Raw genomic sequence first — 16,426 nt, forward strand, 5'->3', positions numbered from 1 at the left:
GTTCCTGGGCTTTCCCAGTGGACGGTAACCAGGGTGCTCAAGGAAGTAGGCAGAGCCTGTGAGCCAAATCATCCTCCTTATGGCTATATTGTGAGATAATTCTTAACATTTATCAGTAAATTAACTTGCAAAAGCAGTAGCTGTCTTAATAACCTTTCTCAACTTAATATAGCAAAGGAAATCACTTTAAGAGAAAAACAAGTGAAATACCATGCATTTTATGATTTGAAATGAAGTGACTTTAGAGCTGCTCCCTGAAACAAGTAGTCAGGGAGAAAATTCACAGAACTGTATACCTGCATAGCTTACAGACTGATTTGCTCTTCAGGTGATTGGTTTAGAAGACAGAGGAAAAAACCACCCAAAAGTTTCAACAACCACAAAATACAGAATATGCTTTGAAACAATTTTTAAAACCAAATTTTAGTCACAGTGAGGTAGCTACAGGTCACCTGCTTACAGTTCTTCTCCAAAACATTCTTACTACAATTGGCTTGTTTAACACTTACAGTTTCAAAAAAAATAGATTCCTAGATCAATCGTCAAACTTTCATGGCTGCACTTTAACATAAATCCTTCCATAAAACATGCTTTCCAGTGATATTTGTGAAAGCTGGTGGTTGTTGCCATACATCACTAGAATGAAAATATAATATACTAACATTTTGATCTTATAAATTCTCTATTTTATAATCAGTAATAACTTAAAAAATGAAAAAATATTTTAAAGAAGCCATCCTAATCTTCCTAAGGTAACATGCACCATGAAGTCTCTGATGTTTGACAGCCTAGATTCTGAAGTTTAACTGACAATTAACTTTTTATCACTTTCTCCCCAAGATGAATTCTCTGATATTTAGTATGGAATGAACTTCAACTAGATTTTCCACATACATTTTATGGTTTTTCTCCAGTATGAGTCCTCTGATGATTGGTAAGGGATGAGCTCTGACTAAAAGCTTTCCCACATTCTTTACATTTATAAGGCTTTTCTCCTGTATGAATTCTCATATGTGTCATAAGGGATGAACTTTGTCTGAAGGCTTTCCCACATACTTTACAGTTGAATGGTTTCTCTCCAGTATGAATTCTCTGGTGCTGAATTAGAGCTGAGCTTTGGTTGAAGGCTTTTTCACAGTCACAACATTTATAAGGTTTCTCCCCAGTATGGATTTTTCTGTGAGTATTAACTGCTGAGTGGGAACTGAAAGCTTTTCCACATTCTTTACAACTATATGGTTTTTCTCCAGTATGGATTCTATTGTGTATATTAAGCCGTGAAATCCAGGAGAAAGCTTTCCCACATTCATTACATTTGTAGGGTTTTTCTCCAGTATGAATTCTTTGATGCTGTATAAGAGCAGAGCTTTGGCTGAAGGCTTTCCCACATTCTTTACATGCATAAGGTTTCTCACCAGTGTGAATTCTCTGATGTATAATAAGGGCTGAGTGGTAACTGAACACTTTTCCACACTCATTGCAGTTAAAGGGCTTCTCTCCAGTATGAATCCTGTGGTGTCTGCTCAGCCGTGATATTGAAGTAAAAGCTTTCCCACACTGGCTACATTCATATGGTTTCTCGCCAGTATGAATTCTATGATGTTGAATAAGAGATGAGCACTGACTAAAGGCTCTCCCACATTCATTACACTTATAGGGCTTTTCTCCAGTATGAATTCTCTGGTGATTATTAAGGGATGAGCTACCTTTAAATGTTTTCCCACATTCATTGCATTTATAGGGCCTCTCTCCAGTATGCATTCTCTGATGTCCAATAAGAGATGTAGTGAAACTGAAGGCTTTTCCACATTCACTACATATATAAGGTTTCTCTCCAGTATGAACTCTTAGATGCTGAGTTAGAGATGAGCTTTGGCTGAAAGCTTTCCTACATTCCTTACATTTATAGAGCTTCTCTCCAGTATGGATTCTCTGGTGTTTACTCAGGGAAGAACTGTGGAGGAAGATTTTCCCACAGACATTACATTTGTAGCATTTACGTACTATACTGACTCCCAGTTGTTTAAACAGAATTGAATACTGCTGTGAATGGGGTTTCCTTCCTCTGGAAGCCATTCTAGGTTTTCTAGTAAGTGATGATTTTAGAGCAAGATTCTTCCCCAGTTCAATACCTGTAAAGCTTCTCTCCATCATGCAGGTTTTTTTAATGGTAATTAAGAGTTTCCTGAAGGGTTTGCTGTTTTGGCCTTGCTGCTTCTCTAGTTTGTCCTCATTTATGTAGGTCTTTCCTGACTTGAAGTCAAAAGGAGCATCACCTATGAATTTATTCATTACTTCCTGACCTTCTTCTTCTGAAACTGCGGTTTCAAACAAGCTCTCCCATCCTAAAATAAACAAAACATGTTAAGTCTCCCTTGCACTGAAAATAAAGTGACATCAAAATACACAAGGGCCACTAACAAATACATTCTTGGAATCTTAGGAAAGGATGGGGAGAAAAGAGGAAGAGGAAGAAGTGGAATGGAAAGGTCTAAAGAAACCTACATATAGATGGGCTGGGGAGCTCTGAGGCAAGCTCTTCCAACAGGAGCCAGGCCTAACCTAGTCACAAAGCACAGGTCAGAGGGCATAGGGCACTGATGAATACAGAAGGAGGTGTAACACCTCAGTTTTATTTCCCACATCAGCCATGAGTGCATTCTAGGTAAATCCAGAAGAAAACTGCAGAAGATCTATAAATAAAAGGTAGAAGAGCTACTGCCCCTAAAAAACTCTCTGAATAAAACACAGGGCCTCCACTAGTGCTGTTTTGGGATTCATGTGAGGGTTATATATAGTGTTGTGATGGACACTCACTCAAGCAATATTTACTGAATGCCCACTATGCCACACACAAAGGTCAAGACTAAGGATTACAAGCAATGTGCCAGAGAAGAGTACAATTTTCACAAGGTTTACATTCTAGTAGCAGGATACTGACAATGAACAAGTGACCAAATAAACATGGAAGTACTATAAATGAAGAGAACTAAAACAAAAATGAGGTTAATATGTAAGAAGAATGAACAAGCTGATGATTTAAACTGGGTGATAAGGAAATAAAATTAAAGATGAGATGCAAATAACAAGAGCTGGACATGCTAAATGTTGGTATGAAGATGATTCCATTCAGAAAGAATTGACACAAAAGCCCTAAGGCAGGAGTAAGCCTTGTATGTTTGAGGAACATAAAAGAATCCAGTGTAGCCTAACCAAGAGGGAACAAGAGGAGAGTGTCAGGAGATGAAGGAAAGAGGTAGGTGGGGCCCATATCATATGGCACCTTGTAAGATTTAAGGAAGCATCTGGAGTTTCTTCTAAGCATCTTGGGATTAGAAGGGATATGGTTTCATTTAAAAGGATCACTCTGGTATATGACAAATGAACTGTAATTGGGTGTGGGGGAAAACAGAACAAGGGCTGATGTAGAACAGTCAATCAGGAGTCTGCCAAAGCCTTCCTGGATTGAGGTGACGGCAGTTTGCACTGACATGATGATGGGGGTGGGCAAGTTTTGGATGTTTTAGAGGTTAAGACGATAGGAATTTTCCCCATGAATAAGTCAAAGAGAGGACTCAAGAATGAATGATGCCTAGCTTCTGGCTTCAGCAGCCTGATGAGGGATTGGTGTCATATAACAATATGGGGAATACTGGGAGAAAAGCTCATTCTTCAGAATAATTTCCTGTCCTACCTTTTGATCGCTTAGGATACAGCACAAGACAGGAATAACTGGTTCAAAGAATGAATGTATTTTATGAAAGGGCTTTTAATTTCTTACCAAAAAAAGATATAATCACTGTAAGAATTAAGAAAATCCAGAAAACTATAAAAATGAAAATACAGTTTACCCATAAATACATGATACAAGTATAATCATTGTTCAATGTGTAATTTAACTCACCAGAATTTTTCTGTATATAAAAAACACATATACTTAAGAAATAAAAATGGATTGAAACTAAGCTTCCCCCTGCCCCTTTTCAATTAAAAAATTGTGAGCTTCTGTGTCAATAAACATAGGTTGACACCATCATTTTAACAGTTATGTAATATTCTAATGTATGAACATATCACGATTTAACAGATCCCCTTTAAAATGCTTGCAAAAGAAGATCAAGTTGATTTTCTGCCAACCAGAAAGCTCAGAACCAAATTTGTAACTCATCCATAGCTACCATTCTGGTCCTTACAATACATGTATTTATTTTCTAAAGTTCTGACTGAATTTCTGTTATTATATCAGCTTCAGTTTCCTTGAATTGCTGGTGGAAGGTGACAGAATTTATGTTAGTATATAAGTAGAAAAAGCTGCCTGAAATGAATAAAGATATGAGTCGTCAAAGCAAAGGGCCTTGTAAATGCCAAATAACAGTATTTGTTAAAAAAGAAAAACTCCTTGATACAATCTAATGAATCTTCTGAATTCCAAAGATAAAGAGGATATCCCTTAATATTCTAGAGAAAAGACAAAAAGGGGGAAAAACAGGTTTTCTGTATAAGAAATAGAGAAAAAGAATCAAGCTAACAACTTTTTATCAACAAAACTCAGTGTCCAAAGACTGTGAAGTAAAGTTTGAGCAATTCTGAGGAAAAAAATTAACTGATGCCAGAATTCTAGATCCAAAACATAATTCCCACAGGAGAGGTAAAAGAATTGATTTTAGACATGCACAAATACAGCACACATGAACTTTTCTGAAAACATTCTTCAAGAAAATATTCTAGTCAAACCAAAGGGAAAAGTCTTTACACAAGTTCATGAATGGAAACGCAAGACTGTGCTGACACAGACAGCCTGTCACCTGCATTGAGAGAAATGAATGCGGGATAAATAACAAAACTCAAGAGAGAGCCATCCGCTGGTGCTGGAAACAAAGACAAAATTCATTAGAACAGAAAGCAAGAGTTTATTGACACAGCAACCCATAGGAATTATAGAGATTTTAGAGATATATATATATCCTAGCAGCAAAGGTCTGGGACATCTGCTTTCTCTCTTTCATGACGTATATAAATATACGTGTATCTTTTCTGTCTAGCTGAACCATTTGTAATTAAGTTGCAGACAAAACAAGTCAAAGCAAAAACGGAAGATAGAACAAAGAAGAAGTATTGTAGTGATAAAAGGTTTGGAATTTAAGAAAATAATCAATCCAGTAAAAGAAAAAAAGGGGAATGATATGAATCACAAACTTTTACACATTACATGTTGTACTACATATTCTGCTTCAAATTTCAAGGGTATATGACAAGGATTCAACTTGTCTCTCTGAACTTGACCTAGCAAGTAGTCATAAAGGTGAGTGAAGATATTTCTTCCCAGTGTTTGTCACTGGGCCTGGCAATCAAAGAGAGCCCTGCTCAATGTCTCCTAAGCACAGGCTCCTTGCTGAGAAGCAGTGTCTAGGTAGTCAGAAAATGCTTCACCCACTTCCCAAGTACTGTCACTCACCTACACATGTGCCTTGAGAAACTCCATTTTCCACCATCCAGGGGTCTTCCCCTTGCTCTAACTGGAAAATAACCTTTGGTTTGGAAAACAGAATCCCTGTTCATGGGCAAGAAAAGAGAATGAGTCTGTAGCACAGACAAGAGTGGCCACATGAGTAGGATCCAGCCCCAGGGTTTCTGGGGCAGAGGGACAGCTGAAGGAAGGGAGAGTTTTGTTCTGAGGAACTTAAAATTGGGCTCCCGGGAAGCAGTTTCAGGAAGAAAGTTAGGGCTCTGGCTGTACACTCCATTATGCTGGAACCTCTTGTGAGGCCCAGGAGGATAGAGTTTGGGGGGACAAGAGACAGAAAAAGCATAGACAGGATGCCATCATCAACTCTACCAAGCTGAGATCTCTCCTGGCAGCCGAGGGGAATAGCCACTGCCATTCTCGGAGTCCACCCATGGGCTGAACCTGGACAAGCTCTCCAGTGTGTTGGAGAAGACACTAAGATGCTCCTGAGCAGATTCTGCACCAGGAGGAAAGGTCCTTACCCAGCGAGACCAGGGTGCTGTAGTTCTCCAGCATCACCTCCCGGTACAAGGTCCTCTGCGCAGAGTCCAGGTGCAGCCACTCGTCCCGGCTGAAGAACACGGCCACATCCCTGAATGTCACAGACACCTGTAACAGCAGGACCATTCCTGCTCACCTGGGCCATCCCCACAGTGGGATGCCACCACTCAGGGTTCTGAGCATTTCCAGCCAAATACTTCCTGACCACCCTTGGTTACTGAGTACATTATTTACCACATACCTTCTGGGACTGAAGCACTGTGCCCAGAAAAGGGAAACACAGCAGCCCAACAAGCACTTGAAATCACTCAACAAAATCAGATGATGGAAACAGAACTGGAGACATGGAAATGTACAATCACCTCGCCCTCTCATTCTGTAGGTGAGACATGAGAGTCAGGCCTGAGGAGGAGGCCCCAGCACACTCAGGGAGGAATGGGTGTGTCTGCGTTCTGTGAGCCATCTCTGTGTCCTGGGTGACAGGACCGTGACGTTTCCAGTAAAGGAGGCTCGGAGAACACCCAGGCTTTGCCAGGAGAGGGCCCGGGGTGGTGGGCTGCCTAACCTCCCAACAAGAGCCACGTGAGAAGGCTGCAGTTGGAATGCTCACTCTCCGCCCCAGAAACCTTTGCTCTGCTGCCTCTCCCCTGCTTCCTGGCATCATGAGTGACCTCACAAATAGTGGCCCCTTTCTTTCCTTATGAAGAATCTTATTTTTTTCTTTTTTTACAGAAAATTAGAAAAGAACAATAGACAAAATAAAAAGAAATGTTAACTTTCTACCACCATAAACAAGTTTTGTTAATTTCTTGTTGTTGTCCTCTCAGATATTTTACATGCTAATACAGCTCCAGATTTGAACAAGGATGAAATGGTATATAGTTAACAACCACACCCAACCTTCTTTATTTGCATAAATGAATCAGTTTGTGTAACTAACGTTCTGGTGGGCATTTGTTTCTGCTTTTATAACTCTAAAAGTGCTGGGGTTACCGAGCACTCCCCTACCATCAGAACAGCCTGCAAAGCTTATTTCCCTGCAACACATTTCTAGAGGTAGAAATGCCAGGTCACAGCTTGCTTTCTCTTTACCATGCCCAAAACGCAAAAAAAGAGGTCATGAGGCCAGGGATATTCTCTGACCTGCAAGGGCAAACACAAATTTAAAATAAGAGGCTGTTGGAAATAAGGGAGAAGATTCTCACCCACTTCCTGTTTTCTTTCTGCATTTCCTTCTCTGTCCTTTCCCAATGTACATACAAAGCTCCCTCTTACCCATGGGGGATACATTCCAAGACCCTAGTGAATGCCTCAGACCTCAGATAGTACCAAACCGTATATGTACTATGTTTTTTCCTATACATAAGCACCTATGATAAAGTTTAATTTATAAATTAGGCACAGTATGAGACTAACAACAACAATAATAAAACAGAACAATTATAACAACATCCTGTAATAAAAGTTATGTGAATGTGGTTTCTCTCCCTCAAAACATTTTACTGTATATACTCACCCTTCTTGTGATGATGTGAGATGCTTGTGATGAGATGAAGTGAGGTCAATGACATAGGCATTGTGATGAGTAACTGAAACCTCGGAAAGCTAAACCAGGTAAGGGGTCTGGGGCGACTATAAATCTTTTTAATGGCAAATGAGTCACTTGCCAGTCTCAAAACTTAGGACCATTTCCTCAAAGGTCTGGTAACTATCTCTTTGAATATGCCAATCTCCCAATTTCCTGGGAGGAGATAGGCCTAACTTGTCACCTGACAAATTTCCAAACTGCAAAACTGGGTTGTCACCACTTAGCTATATAAGGGGGAGCCTTCTATCTTTGCAATCTCTTTAGTGGACTGCCTGAGATGCAATTTCATTCTGGCTTAACGATTAGTCAATAATAAAAGTATTTTTTCCCACTTCTGCCATTCTGGAGAGGTTTTTCTGGGTTGGGAGGAGACTGTGCTTTAATTGTATTTCCCCAAGTGCCATGAGAGGGCAAAGAAGGGAAGAAATCACACAGTGGACCAGACGTTCCCCACCTCAGGAAAGGCTCACTTCCCCACAACTGCCTCCCAAACCACTGCCCAAGCTGCAGCTAATACTAAGAAGGATCCCTGACCACACCTGCTGACTCACAGGTCTCCTTTCTTGGATCTTCCTAGAAAATCACCTGGACTCTCAGAGGTAGGGCAGGGACATGGGACAAGCACCATGATTAATTTTTCCTGCCTATGATGAAAAATGCCAAGATATAAATTATATAGTAAGAACAAGAGGGACTCCATTTTAAGGCTAAGATTCCATTTTTAAAAACCAAGGGAGTTATAAGGTAATATTCCTAACATACTTTATGGTAATCAGCCTATAAGTGACCCTATCTTAAGGCAGGGCAAGTAGTCCTAAATAATATGTCCCCACTGTTTGAGGGTAACCACTATCTTGGAGAAGAACAGGATCAAAAAATTCCTTGTGATAAGTTTATCTTACAGAATAGAGGACAGACTACGGATGGTGACATAAGGTCTCTCACAGGAGACAGACATTATGAGACTCCATGTCAAGCCTATTGCCCCCTGACCCTTTGCCCCATTCTTGAAAGCCTTAAAGAAGGAATCCTATGCCCTTAAGCACCTCTTCCCTGAGGTTGCCTGCACTCCCCTTTCTTCAAGTGTGTTCTTTGCCTTAAATAAAGCCACCTCACTGCTCAACTTACTGTGTTTTGTCTCTGGATTTCCAAGCCTCTTGGGAGGTTAATAAAAGTCTTCCCAGTGCTAAGACTTCATGATTTCATTCAATTTTCTAGACTCAAGCACAAGTCTTCACTCTGTCCTACTTCAGACAAGTAAGGGATGTCTACTGAGATCTCTGATTTGGGTTTGCAAGTTCCCATCACCTGGGTAACCTGGAAGAGATTGCAGCTGTACAATCATGCTCTTTAGGCATCTGACCAAAAATCTTTCTTTGCTTTGGGAAGTTGTCAGAACATAATCTCACTCCATCTAGTGCTCTGTGGCTCCTGGAAATCCTGGGGTGGTAGGGACTTAGTTCCCACACAGTGCAGATTCAAAGGGTCACTGGATGCCAGTTTACTCTGGCTTCAGGACTGGGCAAGAGATCTGCCCTACGCCAAGCCGGAGTTCAGTGAACTTCCCTTTCCTCCCTCTGCTCTTCCTTGCTCTCTGCTGCCTGCTGCCATTCACTGCTACTCTCACTTTAATGAATTCCTTCCTTACCTACACTCGTCCTATCTGATCAAGAAGTCTTTCGATCAGAGTCAAGAACCCTCCCCCGTCCAGGTTGAGGTTTCACCTAGTGCACAGGGAGAGACTTCCTCAGTGCAGCTGCCCAGCAACATTACTACATACTACTGTAGCTGACTGGGCCTCAGTTCCTGGAGGGTAAGACCAGCCTTTTCTCTTCGAATTTCTAGTGTTATGGAAGGAACTGATTTCCCCATGTTTCCACCCTCCATTGGGCAAAAACATACCTGGATCCTTCACAAAGCTCTGGGTATGGCACAGGTATGGAACTACAGTCTCATTCAGTTCCTAGTCAGCAAGTACTTAACTGTTACATGGAAAATTCGCAGTGAGACTGGCCCTGAGGCAAGGGAAACACCTTCCTTTCAGAGTTCTTCACCAGCCAGGCCCTTGGCCCCTCCAGTCTTCACTGCCTAAAAAAGCTCAACAAAGGATGAAGCTTGCTCATGACCTCTGAACTTGGGAGGTGCAGGGACCAAGGACAGGTCACCCCAAGATGTGCCATTGTGGCATGCAGACTATTTCAGAGTTGAGAATAATTAAGCCCCAAAAGACTCAGAAAGAAACTTTGACCTCCCACACCACAACTACATAAAAAGAATTTAGACAGAGAACATGCGCCAGGAGGAGAGCTATCACCTTAGAGAGCTATAGTACAATGTGAACCAGGAGTGACAGAGAGGAATGTAACAAAGCCTTAGGTTAAAGTTTCTACCTGTACCCCCGGGTTCTGTGTGGCCCATCAAGTGTTTTGTTTATCAAACATTTACTTTGTTCATATTCCCTATGAACTGCTTCCCTTTTTCTTTGAAGTCTCAGACCCCCATCCTCACCTCCTTGGTTCAGGATGACATATATACTTCATGCTCCCTGACTGTATGGCTTCCCCATATGTATGTAATTAAACTCCGGGTTTTTCCTCCTGTCAATCTGTCTCATGTCAATTTGATTCTTAGACCAGCTAGAAGAACCGCGAGGGGTCAAGGAAATTCCTTCCTCCCAACAAAGACAATTCAAGAAAAAACTTCATTCACCTTAGCCTGGGCTGGCAGGAACCCTGTGGCCATTTCCCTCTCCCTGCTGCCCTTCTTGGAGAAGGCACCTGAAATGCGGAAAGAAACTGTGAGATCTCTCCACACTGGCTGTACTCCTGCCCTCATTAGGCAAGACCAAGTTAGAAATCTCCACACCAAGCACCCTGCAGAAGGAAGCCAGCGGGAACCTGGAAGCTCAGGCATTCCTGAGTCAGAGGGCCCCGGGCATGGCCACAGAAACCAAGGGTGTGCAGGAAGCACACTTCCAGTCCCTGGGCCTCCTACCTCTCAGCCAGTGGTTTATGAATAAAGATGAATCGAACTATGGCATTAGAACCATTCATGCAGTAACAGAGTAAAGGGAAGTCATGTCAGACTCACAGATTAAATGAGGTAACAAACATTCCACACAGCTGCACTTAGATATTTTGAGCTATAATACTAAAATTATAATAATTATATACACACAACATATCATTATATATAATGCGTAATACTGTAGTAGAATGATAGCAATACTAATTATAAGAATTCTTCACATAGCATTTGAAGAATTGGGGTCCTTTTCAGGAACAGCCAACCAAAACTTAGTACTCTCTTCTCTTCCTCTTGGAAGTGGCTCTTCCTTTATGAAGAAAGTGTTATTAAAGCTCCTTCATTGTAAAAGGAAACTTGACCCATCCATTCTCCCCTCCCAATTCCCAAAACCACAAGGCTCAAAAAAGAGCATACCTGGCTAGAAACGAACTTAAAAGTTAGAGGAAAGTGAAGTAACTTCGCAAGCAGACAAAATAATTCTAAACAAAAAAGATAACGGTTAAATCACTAGGATTCACTCTGGGAAGACAACACCAAAGCCAAGTTGGACAAACCTCGTCAACGTAAAGTTTCAACTCTGGGGAGGGCAAAAACCAACAAACGCGACAAGTCGAAAACCGCCCCAGGGTTCACGAAGCCTGAAAGAAGAAACTTCCCGCAACCTCCTTCCGGGGAGCATTTCTCCGGGAGCCCGGCCCGAGGCTGAGGCCCCGGGGTCTGTTTGTGGCAGCTTGGACTTCCGGCCTCCGCGCGGAGACCCCGGCAACGCCCCCTCCGCGAGCCGCGGTCACCTGCCGAGCCCGCCCCGGCGCTGACGCCCGGAGCCGGGGCGCGGCCGGGAGTCGCGCCGCGGTTGGCCCTCAGGCCTGGTCCCGCCGCAGGAGCTTGCACACCCGGGCCTTCTGACCCGCAGCCTGTACCTGGGCCCGCCGCGACAGGGACTGCAAGCGGCGGACCGTACTGGAGGCTAGCGGGAACAACTAGTTCACGGACATTTTTTTGGCCGCCGCCGCCGGGCCCCGGGCGTAAGTGCGCCTGCGCACCAGAGAGCCCGCTCCCCGCTCCCACCCCGCGGCTCGTTGCTTTCCCTTAGAACTACGTTTCCCAGACGTCCTTGGGGCACGCTCTTTACGGTGTCCTAGCAGGGCCAACAGCAATCTTGCTATGAGCCTGAGAAGCTTAAAGCCGCGTCTTGCAGCCTCGGGTCTAACCTCTTACCTTCTTGAGCATCGTTTTTTACTTTTTCATGATTATAATAACAATGGAAATAAGAGGGAAAAGTGAGTATGTATTTTAAAACGTGGAAGAATAGCCGCTCGCTGCGACTTTTCTTGGTTGGTGAGAGAACTGTTAGCATCTATTTTACAGATTTTTTAATTTAAAAAAATCGTAAGTTTTGTAGCATAAAAAATCCGTGTTTTGTTAACGTGAAATTGCAGTCATAGGCAAATGTTGCTTAGGAAACAATAATTATATATTAACCTTAACAGAAATCAAAGAATATTTGTCTTAAAATGTAGGGTTTTGTTACATAGCCTTTCGTCATGCAATTACATTACACAAAAATTTTAATTCCCAAAGGAAAATTATTCATGCTGTGTGAGCTTTAAAGGTTGAAATGTTTAACTGCAACATCAACCCGGGCGTGATTCATGATATGTCTCCCCTGCACGAGGGAATTTCGATTTACAATTAACATGGTGAAAATCTTGTATTAGAATTCTACAGGAGAGTCTTCAATACCTTATCTAGCTCTTGTTCATAGTCCTATCTATAGCTTTGAAGAGTCCTGGTAAGTTTCCCTCCTTTGCAACCTCACTTTCCCACCTCATGGAAATACAGTCTCCCACATACACATGATGGAAGAAAATAAAATAAGTTAGATGTCTAAATTTCAATTATACTTCTCCTTGTTGATACCAGGATATTAGTATGCAGGCAGTAATACTACTCCAAGAGATGCAGACAGCAAAATATATATTTGATATTTTGAGAAGGAAGCTGCCAACAACTGAAGTGATTATTCAATCCTTGGCTGACTTCTCAACAAATAGGTCCGTGGTCCCCACTGGTGCTTTAGGTTCTGGTAGAAAAGCCCTCCTGCTGGGGGTTTTGTTACACTCCCCAAGCCACTCAAAGCTGAGCTGGCATTACCTCCCCAAAATGGAGACCACATCTGTTATAAACGTCTTTCAAATTCACTTGTTTCTTCTAAAACTTAACCTCTATTATATTTCCAAAATTTATTAAAAGCAAAAACAAATTTATGCTATTTTTTTCTTTCAGATATTAAATATTGACAATATTTTCTCTGTGATTTCATTTATATTTTGGTATACTGACTTTCTAAAAATTAGATGCAATTAACATACAGCATTGTATTTGTTTCAGGCGGGCAGGATAATGATTTGAAAATTGTATACACTGTGAAATGATGACCACAGTAAGTCATCACAATGGTTACCATCCATTACCATAGGTGATTACGTTTTTTCCTGTAATTAAAAACTTTTAAGATATACTCTCTTAACTTTCAAATATACAAGACAGTATTGTTAACTGTAGTCACCATGCTGTATGTTACAACCCCATGACTTATTGTATAACTGGAAGTTTGTACCTCTTGACCACTTTCACCCATTTTTCCAATCCCTTTTTCCCCACCCCCTCCCCAGGCTGATAACCACCAATCTATTATCTATGAGCTTTAAGTTAAAGTAGCAGCCAGTGCAAGAAGGATACTTAACGACCCTCTTCTGTCCCCTGAGAGAAGTAAATAAATTTCCCTTGTGGAAGGTACCTCCTTATACCAGAAGGTAAAGATAATCCTTATCACCAGGGGTAGGGAATTCAGAGCCAAGAAGGCTGTATAAACAAACCTTGGTACTTCTTTACTAATTTGCTACCCCAAGCCTGAACTTGTCTTGCTAATTCTTCTCAAATTTACTGTTTCTTTGACTAAAAGGTATAAAAGCTGCCTGCTTTGGTTATTTCTCTGAATCTCACATTTATATGAGCTCCAGTATGTACAAATTAATTTTTTTCTCCTGTTAATCTATTTTATGTCAATTTAATTTTGATCAGCCAAAAAAAAAAAACCTCCAAGGGTAGAGAAAAAGTTTTCCTTTCCTACTATATGGTATTCCTATTTTTAATTTTTTGAGGAACTTCTATACTGTTTTCCATAGTGGCTGCATCAGTTTACATTCCCACCAACAATTGACAAGTGGTCCCTTTTCTCTGCAGCCTTACCAACACTTGTTATTTTTTGTTTTGATGATAACCATTCTAATAGGTGTGAGGTGATTTTTCACTGTGGTTTTGATTTGCATTTCCCTGACGACTGGCTATGTGAAGTATCTTTTCATGTGTCTGTTGGCCATCTGTATTTCTTCTTTGGAAACGTATATTCAGATCCTCTGCCCATTTTTTAATCGGATTTTGGGGGTATTTTTTACTACCGAGTTGTTTGAGTGTTTTATATGTTATAGATAGTAGCCCCTTCTCAGATATCTCCCTCTTAGTTCTGAGCTCTGCTCTCTTTGCATTGAGTTCCCTATCTAATTGGCTTTTCAGTCCAGGGTTTAGCGAGTCAGTTTAAGTGGGTCAGTTTGCCTGTTAATTCTGGAAATGCTTACCTTGCCAGGAAAGTCCTTCCCATGAATAGCTCAGAAAATGAAACACTTTTGCAAAAGCATCAGAGTACAAAAGTAACTCCTTGTAAATGACAAGGACTTTAAAAATGTCATGATTACAGATCCCTTAGAGTTCATTACAATGCACTTGACAGGAAAATTTGGTTATTTCTGACAAATATAGTGAGATAATAACTAGGATTATGACTGAAATAGTAATTATCCATTTAACCATAGTGATAACTGAAGATTTCACTAGCAAATATACAAGTTGTATTTTTTTTTACATATTTGCATGTATAATTATGTGAATACAGAATTACATAATTCTGAGCAGAACAGCTCTTTCAATATTGAGAGTACCACTTTTAACGTAGGTAATTATTTTGACAAAACATAAGATCTTTGTTTTTTCTAGGCAGATTTCTTAAAAGGTAAAGAAAAGCCTTTCATAATCTGTTATTATCAAGAGCATACCAATAGTCCAAGAAAACTTCATCCTTCTACCTGAGAGAAGACCAATCTAATTTTGCACTAGCTTATTTTTTTTATTAAGGTATCATCGATATACACTCTTACGAATGTTTCACATGAGTAACACTGTGGTTACTACATTCACCTACATTATCAAGTCCCCACCCCCACTCCATTATAGTCACTGTCCATCAGCATAGCCAGATGCCACAGAGTCACCACTTGTCTTCTCTGTGCTACATTGTCTTCCCTGTGACCCCCCACACACCATGTGTGCCAGTCATGATGCCCCTCAATCCCCTTCTCCCACCCTTCTCACCCGCCCTACCCCACCCCTCCCCTTTGGTAACCACTAGTCCCTTCTTGGACTCTGAGTCTACTGCTGTTTTGTTCCTTAAGTTTTGCTTTGTTGTTATACTCCACAAATGAGGGAAATAATTTGGTACTTGTCTTTCTCCACCTAGCTTATTTCACTGAGCATAATACCCTCTAGCTCCATCCATGCTGCAAATGGTAGGATTTGTTTTCTTCTTATGGCTCAATAATATTCCATTGTGTATATGTACCACATCTTGCACTAGCTTATTTTTAATATAAAATGCATTTACTTAAATTCATTCCAATCTTATCCAATCCTGACCACACATACAACTCCCTTCCTTTATTATGTCTAGTAGTTTTAATTAACATGTATTAGAATTTTAACTCCTAAAAACCTTAATTTTTGGTGAAAAAGAAGTAAACAATTGTGAACTGCCTTTTATATTAGCATTCTGTGGCTTGGCAAATTTATGTTTAGATTACCTACAAACATTTTGTGAACCATTAGACAGGCAGCCATTATCTCAAGCTATTTGTCTTGCTGACAAATCTTGTAAAAAATAACACAAACAAGTTTCTAGATGAGATTAACATTTGAATTGGTAGACTGAGTAAAGCAGATTGTCCTCCATAATGCAAGGCAATCTGAAGGCCTCATCCCATCAACTGAAGGCCTGAGAAGACCAAAAGGCTGACAGTTCCAGGAGTGACAGGCAACTTGTCCCTGACTACCTAGAGCCGAGACATTGGTCTTTTTTGCCTTTGGACTTGAACTGAAACATTGACTTTTTTTGGATCTCAAGCCTACTGTCTGGAACTTACACATGGGCTATCCTGGAGGACCCTGAATAATACAGTAGGTATCCCTATTGGCAAATGATTAGAGTTGTATATTTTTTAATTCAATCACTATGCTTATTTTTTTCTTGCACTGATTAGTGACCCCTAGAGGGAGTAATAATTGGACTTGTATCTAATTTTAAAGGGAGTAAATGCTCAAAATGACTCATCACTGAGTACAATATTGTCTGTAGGCTTTTGGTAAATAACTTTTTCAGATCAAAGAAGATCCCTAAACTGCTAAGTTTTTAAAATCATGAGTGAATATTAAATGTTATCAAATGCTCTTTCTGCATTCATTTAGATAATCATGTTTTTCCCTTTAATCTATTAATGCAGTGATTTACATTAATAAATGTTCTAAACCCTTAATCCGCTAAAGTGCGTTTCTGGGACAAACCAACCTTGATTATTATGTTTTGATGTATTTCATTTGCAAGTGTTTCAACTTGGATTTTTTAAAATCTGTGCCTCCTAGTTCGGCTGTAGATTTTATTCCTTGTACTAGCTGTATGGATTAGCCTCGCAAAACGC

At 40.7% G+C, this 16,426-nt stretch overlaps 1 protein-coding gene across 10 annotated transcripts; it reads right to left on the reverse strand.

Annotated features, from left to right (window-relative positions):
- Window positions 1-394: 394 nt before the first annotated feature.
- LOC118916092 (zinc finger protein 879) lies at window positions 395-11,666 on the reverse strand. 10 transcript variants are annotated; one of them, XM_036892618.2, is made up of 5 exons: window positions 11,177-11,666; window positions 10,305-10,372; window positions 5,989-6,115; window positions 5,456-5,551; window positions 395-2,345 (listed from the first exon to the last, which is right to left on the reverse strand). In XM_036892618.2, exons 2-5 carry the CDS (start codon window positions 10,335-10,337, stop codon window positions 898-900), a joined length of 1,704 nt encoding a protein of 567 aa, XP_036748513.2. In that variant the 5' UTR covers window positions 10,338-10,372; window positions 11,177-11,666; the 3' UTR covers window positions 395-897. The 10 variants fall into 10 exon arrangements, with proteins under 10 accessions (XP_036748513.2, XP_057346310.1, XP_036748519.2 ...); XM_057490327.1 differs by having other exon boundaries at window positions 11,037-11,666; XM_036892624.2 differs by having other exon boundaries at window positions 5,989-6,098; window positions 11,177-11,665.
- Between the last annotated feature and the right edge of the window lie 4,760 nt (window positions 11,667-16,426).

The sequence above is a fragment of the Manis pentadactyla genome, chromosome 13, assembly GCF_030020395.1.
Source record: "Manis pentadactyla isolate mManPen7 chromosome 13, mManPen7.hap1, whole genome shotgun sequence".
In the NCBI taxonomy this organism is placed as follows: Eukaryota; Metazoa; Chordata; class Mammalia; order Pholidota; family Manidae; genus Manis; species Manis pentadactyla.

Coding starts and splice junctions, on each gene's coding strand:
- LOC118916092 (XM_057490325.1), bottom strand. CDS start 10,508: ATGCCTGAGCTTCCAGGTTCCCGCTGGCTTCCTTCTGCAGGGTGCTTG. Junction 6,116..10,304: donor TCCTGCCAGCCCAGGCTAAG/GTGAATGAAGTT, acceptor CTGCTGTTACAG/GTGTCTGTGACATTCAGGGA. Junction 2,346..5,455: donor TTCTCAAGGCACATGTGTAG/GTGAGTGACAGT, acceptor TGTTTATTTTAG/GATGGGAGAGCTTGTTTGAA.